The sequence below is a fragment of the Pimephales promelas genome, chromosome 16 (assembly GCF_988280905.1).
Source record: "Pimephales promelas chromosome 16, fPimPro1.hap1.1, whole genome shotgun sequence".
Taxonomy (NCBI): Eukaryota; Metazoa; Chordata; class Actinopteri; order Cypriniformes; family Leuciscidae; genus Pimephales; species Pimephales promelas.
In genome coordinates this window covers 9,404,089-9,421,636 of record NC_142784.1, presented here as the reverse complement: position 1 = coordinate 9,421,636, position 17,548 = coordinate 9,404,089, and the positions used below count along the sequence as shown (strand labels likewise).

General features: G+C 38.3%; 2 protein-coding genes and 1 long non-coding RNA gene across 5 annotated transcripts in view; 1 reads left to right on the top strand and 2 right to left on the bottom strand.

Annotated features, from left to right (window-relative positions):
- Positions 1-3,553: 3,553 nt before the first annotated feature.
- LOC120470537 (olfactory receptor 6N1-like) lies at positions 3,554-4,465 on the bottom strand. The gene has a single exon (XM_039660095.2). The coding sequence runs from the start codon at positions 4,463-4,465 to the stop codon at positions 3,554-3,556; it is 912 nt and encodes a 303-aa protein (XP_039516029.2).
- Positions 4,466-9,570: 5,105 nt separating this feature from the next.
- On the bottom strand, positions 9,571-10,521 carry LOC120470604 (olfactory receptor 51I2-like). The gene has a single exon (XM_039660184.2). It carries the CDS (start codon positions 10,486-10,488, stop codon positions 9,571-9,573), a length of 918 nt encoding a protein of 305 aa, XP_039516118.2. The 5' UTR covers positions 10,489-10,521.
- A 6,307-nt stretch (positions 10,522-16,828) lies between these two features.
- LOC148973306 (uncharacterized) overlaps positions 16,829-17,548 on the top strand; it is a 69,346-nt gene continuing 68,626 nt past the window's right edge. For all 3 annotated transcript variants that reach the window (XR_016146814.1, XR_016146813.1, XR_016146815.1), the window contains exon 1: positions 16,829-17,001. This is a non-coding gene — a long non-coding RNA (uncharacterized LOC148973306). The remainder of the gene's footprint in view (positions 17,002-17,548) is intronic.

Here is a 17,548-nt window from a genome sequence, read left to right as displayed (position 1 = left end):
AGAGATCCTCGCATCGAAAGATATAGGCCTTAGTGTCCACTTCCCTAGGTCTTTTTTAATCTTTTCCAAAACTTTCATATAATTATTATTAACCGTAGATTCCAAAGTTGGAAAAATATCGATTCCTAGATATTTAAATTGATTTACAATTGGGATCTTAATTTGTGTTATATCCTCACCAGAGCTTAGGGGAAGGAGAGCAGATTTCTGCCAGTTTATTTTGTATCCTGAGATATCACTGAAGTCTGAAAATAATTTCAGGATATAAGGGAATGAATGTGAGAGTTTATTAATAAAGAGAAGCACGTCATCTGCATAAATTGATACATGATGGATAGTAGAATTTATTATTATAGGTGCAATGTTTGTAGATTGACGTATTTTTTGAGCAAGCGGTTCAATAGATAAAATAAATAATAAAGGGGACAGAGGGCATCCTTGACGAGAACCTCTAGAAATTGTAAAATGAGAAGAACAAACATTGGCTGATACTACCATTGCACACGGGTTTGCATACAAAACTTTAATATACCTGATAAATTGTTCACCAAACCCCATGTGCTCTAATAAGGCCCAAAGATAACCCCATTCGAGTCTATCAAAGGCTTTTTCTGCGTCAAGCGTTAAAATTCCGCATGACGTCAGAAGGTCAGAAGACTTAGAGGTAAAATGGAGGATATGTAATAGCCTTCTCATATTATCTGAGCTAAAACGGCCTTTCACAAAACCTGTTTGATCACAGTGGATAAGATTCCCAAGATGTTTGTTTAAACGGCGCGCTAAAACTTTAGCATAGATCTTCATATCAACATTAATCAATGATATAGGTCGATAACTAGCACATGATGTTGGATCTTTCTGTTTTTTGAGAAGCAATGATATTAATGCTGTATTTGTTTGCCTTAGAAAATATCCTCTTCTAATAGATGTATTTATCATTTCCAAAAGCATGGGACCCAATTCAGACCAAAAATTAATATACATCTCAATTGGAATACCATCCGGTCCAGGAGATTTTCCCAGCCTCATTTCTTGTACTGCGTCCCATAATTCTTTTAAAGAAATATTTTCTCCTAATTCAGCTGCTTCCATTTCTGACAATTTCCTTATACTTACATCAGTAAGGAAATTCTTGCATCTCTCCTTATTAAACATTATATCAGACTTATAGAGATCTTTATAAAAACAAACAAAGGCTGCATTAATTTCTGTTGGAGTGGTTACTATATTTCCACCTGAACATTGTATTGCAGAAATACAAGCCCGCCTTTCGTTAGAATTAAGCCGAAGGGCTAACTGATGTGAGGGCCTGCTACCATTAAAATAATGGTGTTCTCTGGATTTTTTAATTAAAAACTCAGCTTTTACTCTAAGTATTGAATTAAGCTCACTTTTCACCAGACTAAGCTGATCTGTTCGTAAAGGAGAAAATGAATTTTGTTGCGCTCTTTCCAAGAATGCCAGCTGCTTCTCCAACTCAACAATTCTTTGGTTATGAGTGCGGTTTAGAAAAGAGGCGAATGATGTAACATTATCTTTTATAAATCCTTTGATTGCTTCCCAGATGAACCTAAAATCTTCGACCGAGTCCAAATTGAGAGAAATAAATTCACTTAACTTGGATTTAAATTGAGAGCAAAAATCTTCATTTAATATTAAAGTGGTATTAAATCTCCAACGGGATGCTTTTGGTTTAGTAACTGGTAATAAAAAAATTGCTTTAATTGCATGATGATCAGACAGTGAAGCTAGAATAATATCAACTTCTTTTACTTTTTGACAAAGTGTCTTAGAAGTAAAAATATAATCTATTCTTGAATACGATTTGTGTCTATTAGAAAAGAAGGTGTACTCTTTGGCCGCTGGATTATAAACTCTCCAAACATCTAATAAGTTAAGGTCTAACATACATTGCTGCAGGGCCTTAGAACAGGATAACCGTGAACTGCTTAGTGAAGGGTTTGATTTATCCAGCATAGGATTTATTATGGCATTCATATCTGCACCAATAATTAAATAACACCCTGAAAAATTCATCAGCATATTTGTTAATGCTGAAAAGAATTTTTTATCATAATTAGCAGGAGCATAAGCGCTGACAAAAACAGCTCTCAGATTCGATATATCTGCTTTAACATAAGCAATCCTACCTTCTATATCATTGCCCGCTTCTATAATATTTATACTTAAAGAGCGTCTGATTACAATCAACACACCTTTTGTTTTATCATCTGCTGAAGATGAAGCTACAACTTCATATTTAGAGTTACTAAAGCTGTTCACAGATTCCTTTGTAAGATGTGATTCTTGAATCAGTGCTATATCAATACGTTTGCTATCTATATACTCCAGACAAGCAGTTCTCTTAGTCATCCTATTAAGACCCTGCACATTCCATGATATTACGGAAAGATTAGTCATTGGTATCAAAAGGAAATGTAAAACATTTATCTGTGATCAGAGACCGCAGCCTTAAAATGCTGTATAAAATATCAAAACACTTGCCATCCCACCTTCCCAGTAGATCACTCAGTCCCCTCCCCAACCCGTTACCTATATTATCATCCGTGATTAGTGGATGCAGAGTCGCGCTCCTGTGAGCACCCATTCCCCCTTCGTACAGCCGCCAAACTTGAATTGGAAATGGTTGTACCTATATGCTCAGTTTTTGGAACAATGAGGAGAAGTAGGCTATTCATTTGTGTAGATAATACACCCCCCGTCAATATAAAGGAATAATTAGACCTACTTATCCTGTTTTAATTCTTTTAGATCATAACCTACTAATAAGTTTGTTGAACGTCATTTATTTTGCAGCCCAAAATATTGTTAACCTTAAAAAAGAAACCAAAAAAAAAAAAAAACCACCACATAGTTCAAAGAAAAAACAAAAAAAAAACAAAAAGGAAACAAAATATATAGAAGAAAACGTCCGGATGTCCAGTTTAGGGTCAGAATTAGGGTCAGGGTCAGTCTTGTTTTTGTGTCATTCTGACCCTAAACTGTTTTTTTTTTTAACACGAGTTGTATTTATTTTATATAAAGTATGTAGACAGATATTGTTTGTACCTCTCAAAACTGATTTCCGAATCCTTAATAATAAAAAAGCCAGATTGAGTCTGATAGTATAATACTTTACATGCAGGACAAAATATTGAAATTATACACCAGTTAAAAAAATAGACAAATATGTTTTGTAAACAGATAATACAATTATAAAACACTAATAGCATTTAAAAAAAGTACGTATAGTATCTTATATTTTAAATATAAAGTTATTAATCTGAGAATACAATATAGATTGACACCTTCATTCTTTCAGTTAAGAAAGTTATGCTCTGATTGTGTTTCTGACACCCTTATACAATTTTTCACAAACATGTATTAATTGAGGAGGTAATTTAAAGGAAATCTGTATAGACAATTCAGAGAGGTGAAAATGGTCACATTTAGTGCATTAAAAACTAAAAGGCGAGTGACAGCTTGAATGAACAATTATCTGAAAAAAAAAGTCTAACTTGTTTTGGTACAACAGAAATAAAGCAGTCTACTTTCAGGCTTTTATTACACGTCGGATTTGTTTGCGGATATCAGGAAAGTTTAGACCATAAACAATCGGGTTTACAAAGGGTGGTAGTACAATAAAATCAAGTGAAAGGACAACAGTCAGCGCTATAGGAAGTTCTCCATTCATAAATCGACTCAAAGTGATCTCACAAAAAATAGCAATAGAGTAATTTAAAAGGATCACCATGTGTGGAATACAAGTTTTATATGCTTTGTTCCTGAACTCTCGTGTGTTTCTTTGACAAATTATAATAATTCTGACATATGTATAGAAAATAAAACCCAAAGGGATAAACATTGTTGTGATCATTAAAATCAGGCCATAAATATTATTAATAGTAATGTTCGTACATGAGAGTTTGAGAATTTCATAGTTGTGGCAGTACACCTTTAGCAAGTTGTTACCACAGATTTTCAACCTTGCAGTTAAAAGAACACCAATACCAACAATGGTAATTGGATAAAGCCATGCTATAACTATTAGAAAAGTTAGAAACCTTTTGGTAATTATATTGTTGTAATGCAAAGGTTTACTGATTGCAACAAACCTATCAAATGCCATTAGCATCAACATTGTAAGCTCAAAAGCTGCATATGAGTAAATGACAAAACTTTGTATGAGACATGCTTCAAAGGAGATTTTGTGTGTATCATAGAGCAGGTCTGTCAATAACCTTGGGAAAAAGCCAGCTGTACCATATAGAGAATTGATGGACAAACATGACATCAAAATGTACATGGGCTGGTGCAATGTCTTGTCCAAAAAAATTACAAGAATAATAAGAACATTTAAGAATATGACAGCACAGTAAAAAATAAACCCCAAAGTGAAGAAAGCATATTTTGTGCTCCCAAGATTTTCAAACAACATTAAGTAAAAATATGTTCCATTTTCCATTTTCCTTCCACGAGGAAAACTATAGTTGACCTGAGGAAGAGAGCAAAAAAAAAAAAAAAAATTGAATGTTTTTAGACCATAAATAAATGGTTAAAATCAGCTTAGAATGTTTAGCCACAGTGTCTTATACTGTGTAATGTGACATTAACTGTAAATAATGTTATTCAAATAAAGTAACTTAATAATATAATAGTTATTAAATTAAATGAATTCACAGTAATAATTCAACACAGTCTAAGAATTATAAAAGTTTTTAGAAATACCTTTAAATACTCTGAAATGACCACCCTTGCATCTTCATTTAAAATTGCAATGCAGGTAATGAACTCTACTTGTGTTCTGATTTAGTTTGACTGTAGAGTCACCAGTGCATAGTGTTTTTATAGTATCTAACACGTCTCAGGAGGCCTGTCGTGGCCTCTGAAGTTTGATTTCACTGGAAACAAATAAAATAGGGCATTTGCACTGCAAATAGTAATTAACTCTTTCCTCACCAGCATTTTTCATCATTTTCACAAAGTTTTCATGCCCCCCAGATATTTTGTTTTATGAACATCTGAACATGCAGTATGTCAAGTAAAATCAACTTAATTTATATAGCCTTTTTAATAATACAGATTGTTTCGAAGCAGATTTACAGTGATAATAGGAAAGTAACAGAGATTGTTTTGGCTTAGATAGATAACAAAGATAGTTATCAACTTAGGCGCCGCTAACACGACACCATTCTAACAGAAAACACTCAACGTGAACAACAGTGGCTCGAGAACACAAACCTTGAAATAGGTTCCAAGGTGCAAGCCTTGAAAAGAAATATTTTTTATTTTCTATTTGATCAATAACAAAAGTTCAACTCAATACTTTGTAACATAACCTTTGTTGGCAATGAGCAATGACAGAGGTCAAACGTTTCCTGTAAGTCTTCACCAGGTTTGCACACACTGTAGCTGATATTTTGGCCCATTCCTCCATGCAGATCTCCTCTAGAGCAGTGATGTTTCGCTGGGCAACACGGACTTTCAACTCCGTCTACAAATTTTCTATGGGGTTGAGGTCTGGAGACTGGCTAGGCCACTTCAGGACCTTCAAATGCTTTTTATGGAGCCACTCCTTCGTTGCCCGGGCGGTGTGTTTGGGATCTGGAAGATCCAGCCACGTTTCATCTTCAAGGCTCTCACTGATGGAAGGAGGTTTTGGCTTAAAATCTCACGATACATGGCCCTGTTCATTCTTCCCTCAATACGGATAAGTTTTCCTGTCCATTTGCAGAAAAACAGCTCCAAAGCATGATGTTTCCTCCCCCAGGCTACACAATAGGTGTAGGAGTGGAACTCTGTACAAGCCTAGACTGGCTTCATTCCCTCCTTGCGTTCTGTACTTGTCCTAAACGTGCTAAACAAATAAACTAAACTAAACTAAACAAACAGTATGGTTTTCTTGGGACGCAATTCTGCATTCTTCTTCCTCCAAACACGGCGATTTGAGTTTTTACCAAAAAAGTTCTATTTTGGTTTCATCTGACCACATGATATTCTCCCAATCCTCTTCTGGATCATCCATATTCTCTCTGGCAAACTTCAGACGGGCCTGGACATACTGCAGGATTAGAGTCCCTCTCGGTGTAGTGTGTTACTTATGGCAGCCTTTGTTACTTTGGTCCCAGCTCTCTGCAGGTCATTCATCAGGTCCCTCCGTGTAGTTCTGGGATTTTTGCTCACCCTTCTCATGATCATTTTGACCCCACGGGATGAGATCTTGCGTGGAGCCCCAGATCGAGGGAGATTATCAGTGGTCTTGTATGTCCTCCATTTTCTTACAATTGCTCCCACAGTTGATTTCTTTCACACCAAGCTGCTTGCCTAGTGTAGATTCACTCTTCCCAGCCTGGTGCAGGTCTACAATTATCTTCCTGGTGTCCTTCCACTGCTCTTTGGTCTTGGCCATGGTTGAGTTTGGAGTGTGATTTTTTGAGGCTGTGGTCAGGATAACGGGTTCAAACAGTTGTCAATAATACAGGAAACGAGTGGAGGACAGAAGAGCTTCTTAAAGAAGAAGTTACAGGTCTGTGAGAGCCAGAAATCTTGCTGGTTTGTGGGTGACCAAATAGTTATTTTCCACCATAATTTACAAATCAATTCTTTAAAAATCCCACAAAGTGATTTCCTTGATCCCCCCCCACCTCATTTTGTCTCTCGTAGTTGAAGTATACCTATGATGAAAATTACATACCTCTCTCAATTATTCCAAGTAGGAGAATTGCACAATCAATGGCTGACTAAATACTTTTTGGCCCCACTGTATATGTATGAGAAGTGTTACTTGAAGACCTGCCTGCTGCAGCAACGTAAGTTTACCGGCTCCTTCTCCTTCAGATGTTACATTATTGCTCTGACCGTTTCTTGTCCGATAAGCAAAGCTGGCGAGAGTGTGCATGATGCTACCAAAAATAGCATCATAAACAATTTATGCTTTTGATTACAGGAGGATTGTCTTCATCTGTCCAACTAACCACTGTTTGTTTTTTTTTCTGGGATTTTCTTTTCTTTGGTTATATGTGCGTGCCTCGGAAATCTGCCACCACCGTTTTGTGCAAACCTGGATCTAGGTGGGCCTAGGGTGGAGGCCTGATAGTGGTATCCTGCTAACCTAAAGGTTTTGTTTGTCTGGCAATCATTATACCACCGTATTCGGCCTATAGCCATTGTGCAATTTCTCCTGTGGGCAAAGTGCCTGTTTTTGCAGTGTTCACTATTGCAAGTGTGAAACGCTGTGTTAGTGTGTGTGTGTGTGTACGGCCTATTTGGTGTGAATCTCTTTCAGTGTTGGAGTGTGTGAATGTGAACAGTATCTATTTATTTGACTTTATCTGCCCAAGCTTAAAAAAAATGCAAACCTGTGAAAATGCTGACGGCCTGCACATGTGTGTAACGTGTTTAGTCTATAGGTATGCACGTTTGAATATGTGTGCAGGCATTTAATCTTTCTTTACAAATTCACCTAAACAAATTACTTGTCTGGCCTTAAAAAATTAGGATACAGAATTATGTATCGCTTCCAAGTATCCATGTGAACCAAAACTTTTGTGACCATGTTTTATTTGTACAGTAGTAAAAGGAAGGAGAGGGAAGAGACTTGTTGACACTTCAGGAATGCGTTGTCATCGCACAGGCCTTTCATCAGATCTGGATACGGCCTGGATCTGGCGGACTGCAGTAAACCTTGGGATAAACCGAGAGACTAGCGTAGAAGCAATTCTTCTTATGATGTAACAAGCACATCAGGATTTATGGGGAGTGTTCCCGGTTCCGGCTGACCTAATCTGTGCAGCCTAACATTGAATTACAATGTGATATGTGAATGCTAGTGTAACGGAGGCCAGCTAGTAGTTGCTGTGCAAGTAAACCTCACTCCTCTGATCTCAATACTAGCGACAGACGCTAGAGGCTGCAGTTTTTAGCCTTGTGAGGTGGAAGCGAGCTTTAATGCATATAATTATGTGTTTCTTAGAGGTTGAAATCATATCAAAATCTGCCAAACTTCTCATACCACTTCTGAATACGACGTTCACTTAATTAAATGTATGAAAATTGTGGAAATAATGGTTCAGATCACTTAAACATATGGAATAAGTGGTGGAAATGGTGGGGCCCTTATATGGGCAGTAATGGAGTCTGTTTGTCACCTAGTGAAAAAGTTTGTTTGTCACCCAAACAAAATCTTACTCAAAGATAATTTTTTTTGAGATATCAATCAACCTAAAATTTAAAGCACAACTTATTCTGATTTTTGGCTGTGTTATTTTATTATTATTATTATTATTTATTTATTTTTATTATTTTTTTTGCAATTTTAGAATAGCCCAGGTTTTGAAAGTATATATTTTATATAAAATATGAATAATCATTTTTTTTTGTTTAAATTTTCATAAACTTCTATAACTTTTTTTAAAGTGAGCACTTAAAGGGTTAATTCGTTATTCTTTTCAGACTTCTTTTGAGTTATTAATATTTTTGTAATTGGCTCATTTGGCTCCTTTGGCTTATTGTTATTATTTAAGACAGACAGTGAAAAAAAATTGATATTGCAATATGCATGATTATTGCATACGCATTTGTATGTGTATCTCTTTCAGATGCAAAATTTACGTGAATAGAATATTTAAATGGATCATGCAAGGTGATCAAGTTGCTCAAGTCTATTTACTGGTTTTTGTGCAATTATTTATTGCCCCCACAAAATCATATCTTAAACCAGATGCTAACTGCTCTTGGTAGATTGCATTAGTCATTGTCTAAATGATCCGGCTGTGCATGTTCTTTAATTAGCGCATGCACAGAACTTTCCACTCCTATTAGCTCTGTTTTGGAATTGCACTCTTACTCTAATTTATCCTGTTTAGTAAATCTGGTCATATAGCTATATTGATTTAAAATCACAGAATATTATAATTTATACAATGAAACACAACTATTTTCAGCATTACATTTTAAGCAAGGAAAATTCAGTCAATTGTGGGGAACCATTATATCATAAATTACAGAAAATTATTATTGTCAGTGCCAGCAAAAGAGTCAATTTGAATGGGCGGATTTTATAATTCCTTCTTGTATCGTGTAAAAACTAGGGAAAAATATTTCTTAAATTAAGTGCATTGACTCTTGTAAAAAAAAAAAAAAAACAACAAAAAACAATTTATATTACTGTTACAGGCAATGTCTGTATTTGTTATTTGAGAGGTGACTCTTGAGAGTTGGGTCTTGTCTGTCCCATGTCAATAATGCAGTAACAGTGTTTGTTCGTTTAACCAGATTAAATCATACATTATTTAATTATGCCTGTAATAAATATATTGTGGCAAAGATTTCCCTGCAGTCTCAAATTTACAGGCTAAAACTCATAAGAATTTTATTAGAAGTGATAAAATATTATTTGATTGCACTGATTTTTTGGATGCATATCATAATCGTTCTGGGTTGTGTTTCCCAAAAGCATCATTAGCCTATAAGTGAACCGAAGAGCCATAGCCACCGATGGTCTCCACGATAAATGTATGATGCTTATGAGAAATCCAATCCGGTTTTGTATCTATTACATCAAAAACACATCTATTTGGATGCTTTTATAATACATGTAATTTTTTTGCGAATTTCAGGAAAATTTAAACCATAAACAAGAGGGTTTAGGATGGGTGGAACAATAAGAAACTGCAGTGAAAGAATAATTGACAGGCTTAGAGGGAGATCCACAGTCGTGACCCGACTCAAAGTGACCTCACAAAAAATAGCAATAGAGAAATTTAAAATGATCACTATGTGTGGGACACAAGTTTGATATGCTTTTCTCCTGAACTCTGGTGAACTTTTCGAACAAATGGTAAGAATTCTAACATAGGAATATAATATAAAACTTAAAGGCATGATAAGAGTTGTGATCACTATGAAAAGGCCAAAAACATTATTAATAATAGTGTTTGCACAAGACAGCTTGACAATTTCCCAGTTGTGACAATACACTTTCCACAGTTTGCTACCACACATAGTCAGTCTGGCATTTAAAACAGCAGAAATACCCATACAAAGCATTGGATAAAAATAGCTGATGGCTATTAAAACAGATACAATCCTGGGAGTCATTATGCTGTTGTATTGTAAAGGTTTACAGATTGCTACATATCTGTCAAATGCCATTAACATTAATATTGTATTTTCATTTGATGCATATGAATAAATGACAAAAGCTTGTACAAGGCATGCTTCACGGGACACCAAGTGTGTATCAGACAGCAAGTCTGTCAGTAACCTTGGGAAAAAGCCAGCTGTTCCAAACACAGAGTTGATGGACAAACATGAAATCAGAATGTACATGGGCAGGTGTAAAGTCTTTTCCAGATAGATTACAAGAATTATAAAGCCATTAAATAATACAATAGCACAGTATAGAATAATTCCCAAACTGAATAATGTATATCTTATGTACCCAATATTTTCAAACAACATCAAGTTAAAATGTGTTCCATTTTCCATTTTCCATTAAGCAAAGGATGGATTCATTGACCTGAGGATGAAAGCAGACACAGTTCATGTGAGTTTAACCTTTAAAAAGATTGTTTGGTAACACTTTATTTTACAGTGTCCTTGTTACACATGCTACATGTAGTTAAAATAGTAATAATATAAATTATGCATAATTACAAGCAACTGAACCAAACCTAATCCTAACTCTAACCATACAGTAAGTACATGTAGTTAATTAATATTACTCTTAAATTAAGATTACCTATTACTCTACACTAATTCATGTGATTCAATTCATTCTCACTTCACTTCACTACATTGCATTGTCACAAAGACACATTCAAATTTAACCTTAAAGTGTAACCACTTGTTTTCATTATCTGCTTAGGATAATTGTAGCCACAATATTTAATACATCTTGAGAATATATATTGTAAATTATTCAATCAGTTTAACAATATACACTTACATGAAATTGTATTACCAGAAATACCTTTTGTGATATGATCTGACATTACCAACACTTTATCTTCAACAAATGTGTGAATGTGCAGAGAATTTGGTCCAGCCTATGTGTGCTCGGTTTAAGAAGACCTACGAGTCATCATACATGCTTTTTTATAGCATAAAACACGTCTCTGAAGACCTCTCTCCTGAGGCTTGATTTGCAAAAACAGCATCAACTAAACAAATTAAAAATGTGACACAGTGGGGAAAATCCTTTTAACTCACTGATGACTGCAATATATTGGACACTTTGCTTCAAATTACATACTTTGTCTGAAGTCTGAATATGTAAGAATGTAACCCCACAACTTGTGTTGGTTGAAAATGTGCAGCCTGGTGCATACATTATGTCTTAACACATCCTTCGCCAGCAGGTTGTGATATTGATCAGTGAATAATTTAGTAATGTGCGGCATGGGCACACTCTTAGAAAAAAGGGTTCATTGGGGTTCTATGAAGCACAGGGTTCTTTTATGCTAAAAAAAGGTTCTATGATGACAAGAAAGAACCCTTTTGGCACAAAGGTTCTTTAAAGGCTGTTATTCATTCATATATTACATTATTCTGCAACATTTTGTAGTTGTAATTAAAATATTGTTTATTAAACTGTTGTAATAACTTAATATCACATTTTAATCATGCTGATTTGTGGAGGAAAAAAACTGAAATGTCACTCTTCGTGTGATATTGATTAATTACATTTTTAACCCCCATATCTTGAATTTTATGATCATTTACATGCGTTGCATTTTAGGGGTTCCTAAAATAGGAATTGGGATTTGAGTACGCTAAAGCAGCGCTCGTGGATGACTCATGTTCCTTCTGTGGGAACATGACCATCGCAACATTGAGGTCGAGACTCAATGATCTCTCTTGAGAGAGGGTCCCCTCATCCACACCCTGATCTATTTCCTCCACGAGAGGCAGTACTTTGGCTGGTGGGCAGGGTGACTTGAGGGTTACGGTGTGGAATAATCCGACAAACACGTCCTCGGACCACGCCCCCCTCTACAGTGTTGCAACCCGCGAGTGCCGCGGTGATTCAGGTGGGTTCTTCTACGGAGGTCCCGCGTGTTTCATTCGCCGCTCCAGAGGATGACTCAATGACGATCGCGGCATCACAAGGTGGGAAGTGACAATGCGGCAGCGTTGCCTCCCTCGGGAGTCCCAGTGTTGCCCATATCAGATCCCGAGATGACGGCCATGCTTTCCTGGGCCACCGCGAGCATCGGGCTAGAGTGGAACCCTCCGCCCTGTCCCGAGTGCTCGCGGTTGGATGATTGGTTTTTGGGTGCGGCTGCGGCTTCACGGCCTCAGCCAACCCCAATTCCTTTCTTCTCGGAAGTACATGAGGAGCTGTCGAAGTCATGGAAGGCTCCCCTGACCTCTGTGAACGTTCGCCAGCTTTCTTCGCCTTTCCTCCCCTCGATGGGGCGGCTGCCCATGGGTACACTGAGATTCCCCTGGTGGAGCGCTCTGTTGCGATGTAACTGTCTCCTCAGAGCGCACCCTCTCACGGTAATCCTGGCCTGTAGATTCTCGTCTACTTTGGTGGCGAGGTCTCACAGAGCTGCAGGACAGGCTGCCGCCGCTCTGCTTGCGATGAGCACCTTGCAGGTCTACTAGGCCCAGCTGTTAAGATATATGCACGAGGGCAGGACTTATCCATGGCTCTTCGATGAGCTGCATGCCGCCACTGACCTCGCTCTCCGAGCGACGAAAGTGGCCTCAGGCTCCCTGGGTCAGGTGATGGCCAGTAACGTGGTTCAGGAGCGTCACCTATGGCTGAACCTGGCCGATATGCTGGACACCGAGCAAACTCGTCTGCTTGACGCCCCCATATCCCAGGCCGGCTTCTTTGGTGGCATGGTTGAGGACTTCGCCTGGCAGTTCTCAACCACTCAGAAGCAGTCAGAGGCTATAAAACATATTCTGCCCTGATGGCCAGCTGCTGCCTCCACCCAGCCGTCGGTACAGATGCCTCAGCCTGCTCGCTGCCGAGGGCGCCCTCCTACGGCTCCCGCCCCTCCCGCACGGCCCCAGCAGCAACCTTCACCCGGGCCGCGTCGTGGAGGAAGCCGCAGGAAGGCGCCACAGCCCACTCGAGCCCCAAGGTTCCTACCACTCCCTTCCGGGACCAGGTGGTGAACCTGCAAGCGCTGCCCCTGGAGGAGGCAGACCCAGCCTTGGCACTGCTCTGTCCAGTACACGCCCTCCGTGCTTACGTAGACAGAACACAGTGTTTCAGGACCTCAGATCAGCTCTTTGTCTGTTATGGTAGGAGCCAGAAGGGAAGGGCTCTCTCAAAGCAGAGGTTGTCTCACTGGATAGTGGACGCCATTGCTTTGGCTTACCAACAGCAAGGTCGACCGTGCCCCCTTGGTGTGACGGCCCACTCCACTCGGAGTGTGGCTTCCTCTTGGGCTCTAGCGCATGGTACCTCGCTAGCAGACATCTGCAGAGCTGCAGGCTTAGCGACACCCAACACATTCACCAGATTCTACAATCTCCGAGTGGAGCCTGTGTCCCCTCATGTACTCGCTCACCCGGCCAGTAATGGACCCGCTCAGGTGTCTTTGCTTGCATGCCATTCCACTCCACATGTGTATTTTCCACTGTAATTCTCTCTGAGCATGTGTCTTCCCTTGGTAAGCCACCTTGCCACCCCTGGAGTTTAAATTTTAGCCACCCTACGGGTTGGTTACTCCAGTGTTCCTCCATATGAAGTCCCCTTGGGCCATATGTGTATTCTTAAGTCCTCTCTACGGGTCTACGGCCCATTCTCTGTCATCCGACGTAACTCGGAGTGACTACGAAAGGGAACGTCTCGGTTACGTATGTAACCCTCATTCCCTGAGTAGGGAACGGAAACGTTACGTCTCCCTGCCACTTCCGCTGTACCGCTGGGTAGACGCCTGACTTCAGTCTCGGCTCCTCAGTGAAGACATAGCTGCGTTTGCGTCCGCATCCTCCTTACCCACGTGGTGAGTCGGGGATATGATATGCATATTCTGCAGACCCATGGCATTTCTTTGCCAGTGGCTTGTTTTTTAATACTCGAAGAGGATTGGCTTTCTAGGCGAAATCCCCATTCTCCGTCATCCGACGTAACGTCTCCATTCCCTACTCAGGGAACGAGGGTTACATTTGTAACTGAAGTTTCTTTGTGAACTGATTATTTTGTAGACATCTTTTGAAAATGTAACAAAAGATGAGTTTGAGGAAGATACATTTGCATGAGTTTGAGGAAGATACAATTAATTCGCTTTTATAATATTTTTTTAAAAGTCAGAGTTGTGTTAATATATATACTTTTTTTGTTAAAAAAAGAAAGTAAAAAATAAAACATTAAAAAAATAACATAATCATGAGAAGTGCCCTTTTTTCACTTGAGCCCCTGCCCCTCAAAATGTCTGTGCACGTCCCTGGCTGTAATAATTTAAAAAAAGCTTGTAACATATGGAAAAAAGAACTATAAATGAACTAGTTCATTTTTTGAAGAATGAACTATGAACTGAACTAGTTCATTTCAAAATGTGTGAACTGAACTTTGAACTAGTCCATGTAGAAAGTGAACTTTCCCAACACTGGCATACGTTTAGTGAGACCAGTACAGCCCCGGTATAAATATATACATTAAACCAGATTCTAACTGCTCTTGGTAGATTGCATTAGTCATTGTGTAAATCAGCTTTTCCCAAAGTTCGCAAGGTTACTTTTCCCAGAGACAGATTTGACAGCAATCTCCGTTATTTGACAGATCTGACAGCGATCGCCATCTCCGTGAACGCCTAGAAATACACATAATGGATTACATAATCAGAGAGTAGCCTATTTCTTTTAGTTTTGAATTATTTCATTTAAAGACATTTCACGCTTTCTAAAGATATATTTAACATGTCTGTGAGAGACATACGCTGAGTTTCGGTTAATTTATGATGAGGCGCTCCAGTTCACAAGCAACAAGTGACCGCGCCGGCACGCCTCATTATTATATTTTCTGCTATATTTGCTTCTTATTTATTAAATACAGGCAATTGGTTGATAAAAAAATATTAAAATTAAGATACAATTTATTCAAAACAAAATTCACTTCAAAAGAAAGGCTTTCTTCAAAACAAAACTTCATGAAGTGGTCAAAACCATGTCTGACTCAATGTCTCCCGATATATTGCACATCCATCTTACTCGCACAGTTCACTTTTCATAATCAGCAAAGATGAAAAAATAACATTATAATATTTTAACAAATATGAAACTAAATGCACTTATTTAATGGATACACCACGTATAGTAGGCCTAGGCTCTCTAATTTGTACAAATTGCTGCACATTCATTCAATTCAGAATTTTTGCACACATAAAGGCATTTGTTTACGTGCATAGTAAAACATATCTGCAACATTTATCAAGTTCACGGATAATTGTGCATGCATTTATTAATCATTAAGATACTAAAATCATAATAAAGTAGGTTATACTATGTACAAAAAAATCAGATGAGCCCAGAATATGAACGGCAAGTGTTTAATTAAGAAAACGTTAAAGGCACACCACGGAACTTTTGACCACTAGTGGTGCTCGACCTGTAACTTTCACGTCTAGCGTCCCTAGAGGCCATAAGCTCCGCAGCACTGTCGCAAAAGTCAACGAACAGTCAACCGGTAGGCCTCCCGTGTCTTTAGATTGTGTGTGCTTGCAGTGTTCGAGGCGGGCAGCCTTGCCGCGCTTGATCCCCTTATAGCAGTCTGCTTAGAGAGAGCGAGTGGGGTGAGCCCCGTGGGGCTTAACATGTCTGTGAGTGAATGTGGGTACGGGACAGCACACATTTACTGCACTGAAAACACCGTCGGCCTGAGCTGACTGTAGTTTTTGTGTGTTGGTTTCGTTCTACAGAAACCGTGGGACATGTGGTGTGTAGTGTTTGTGGGCACTGTAGTGGGCACGTTCACTACATTTAATGTACATTTGACATTTGAGTCGATTTTATTTGTGCGAGCCCTGCACTGTGGCGGGCTGTGTTTGTGTGTAGAAATGAACAATTGGCTGTGGGCATTTTATTACACTCATAACACCATCGGCTGTGGCCTGAATACCAGGAAATACTACACTGCGTGCTTATATGATTTATCTGGGTCACCTTGGAAACGGCATTTGTGTGCAGGCAAGCGTTAGCATCGGTCGGGCACCCCTCCTCCTCCTTTAGCTCACGCCAGCGAGCGAAAGCTGGACCAATGTTGATCCTCGTCTTGGCTTTTCATTTGTCACTCTCCCTTTTTCTTTTTATAGTGTCCTCTGACAAAACCTTTGCCTTCTTCCTTGTAGTCGATTTACCATCTCAATGGGTTTTGGTAATATATTATAAAGGTTGAAAAGTTCCACAGTGTGCCTTTAAGCATTTTCCTCCCATGTAGAAAACCATTACAAGAACGCTTGATTTAGCGTAATGCAGATTAGAATTAGAATTTCTTTTTTTCTTCTTTTTTTTCTACACCATGCGGTTCAGGACTTCCATAGAATACAGCCTGAATATAATTGCTTCCAGAAATTATTTTTGGGGGTGCTAACGGGGAGCTTTGGTCTTTCTTGGGGGCTTTCTTTCTAGCCCCTCCCTAGCACCGCCCATGCATATGCATGTCCATTAATCGGCATTTCTTCATAAACATTCAACATTTTGTTATTATATATGGCATTATGTATAGTAGAACTTTGTAGGCCTACACATTTAGGAACAGATATTGGGTTCTTCCCAAAGTCAAGCCACATAAAAGTAATGTAAAAATAACAAGTAACATAAAAAGTTACTTTGCACAGAACTTTCCACTTCTCTTACTGTAGGGTGCTGCCCCTTTAAGGACGTTGATTCTGTGGGCCCATGTGATCGCGTAAAAAAAAAAAAAAACGGAACTGAACCGAACTGAGTGAGAAAGCAATGTTGATGCTCATTTGCAGACTTTCTAATGTTCTACAACAATTACAACTAAGACCTTAATCTAAACTATATATTCCCAGCGTGGTAAGTCACATGTTGTTGTTATAAGTATATTGATAAAAGCACTATGTAGATCGCTATTTGTGATTAGCGCCTAAACGCCTAATGCTATTAGTTTGTTTATTATGTTTGGATAAACATTTTAGTTTAAATTGCCTATTTTAAATATATATGCAATATGTGTAGTATTTACAAAGTTTAATAGGTGTTTATAATACAGCGAATGTTTAGAAATCTGTATTGATAGTTTATTATTCCTATGTGATAATGTTTAATACGCTACATAGTCTACCACGTGTGATATTTGCATTGTAGGGAATATCTTTGATTTCTATATATATATATATATATATATATATATATATATACTTTAATGTTTACCATCTAAGCTGATGTTATGTTGTAGAAACTTATTTGGAGAAGTGAAAACATTACTGGATACTAAATGTGAATTGTTTGTATTTACAGTTTGACCGCACACACACACTTATTGTGAGTTCTACACAAGTGGAATAAAGAAAAGAGAAAACACAAAATCCAAGTTAATGTTATCATTTATGGGTAACACTTA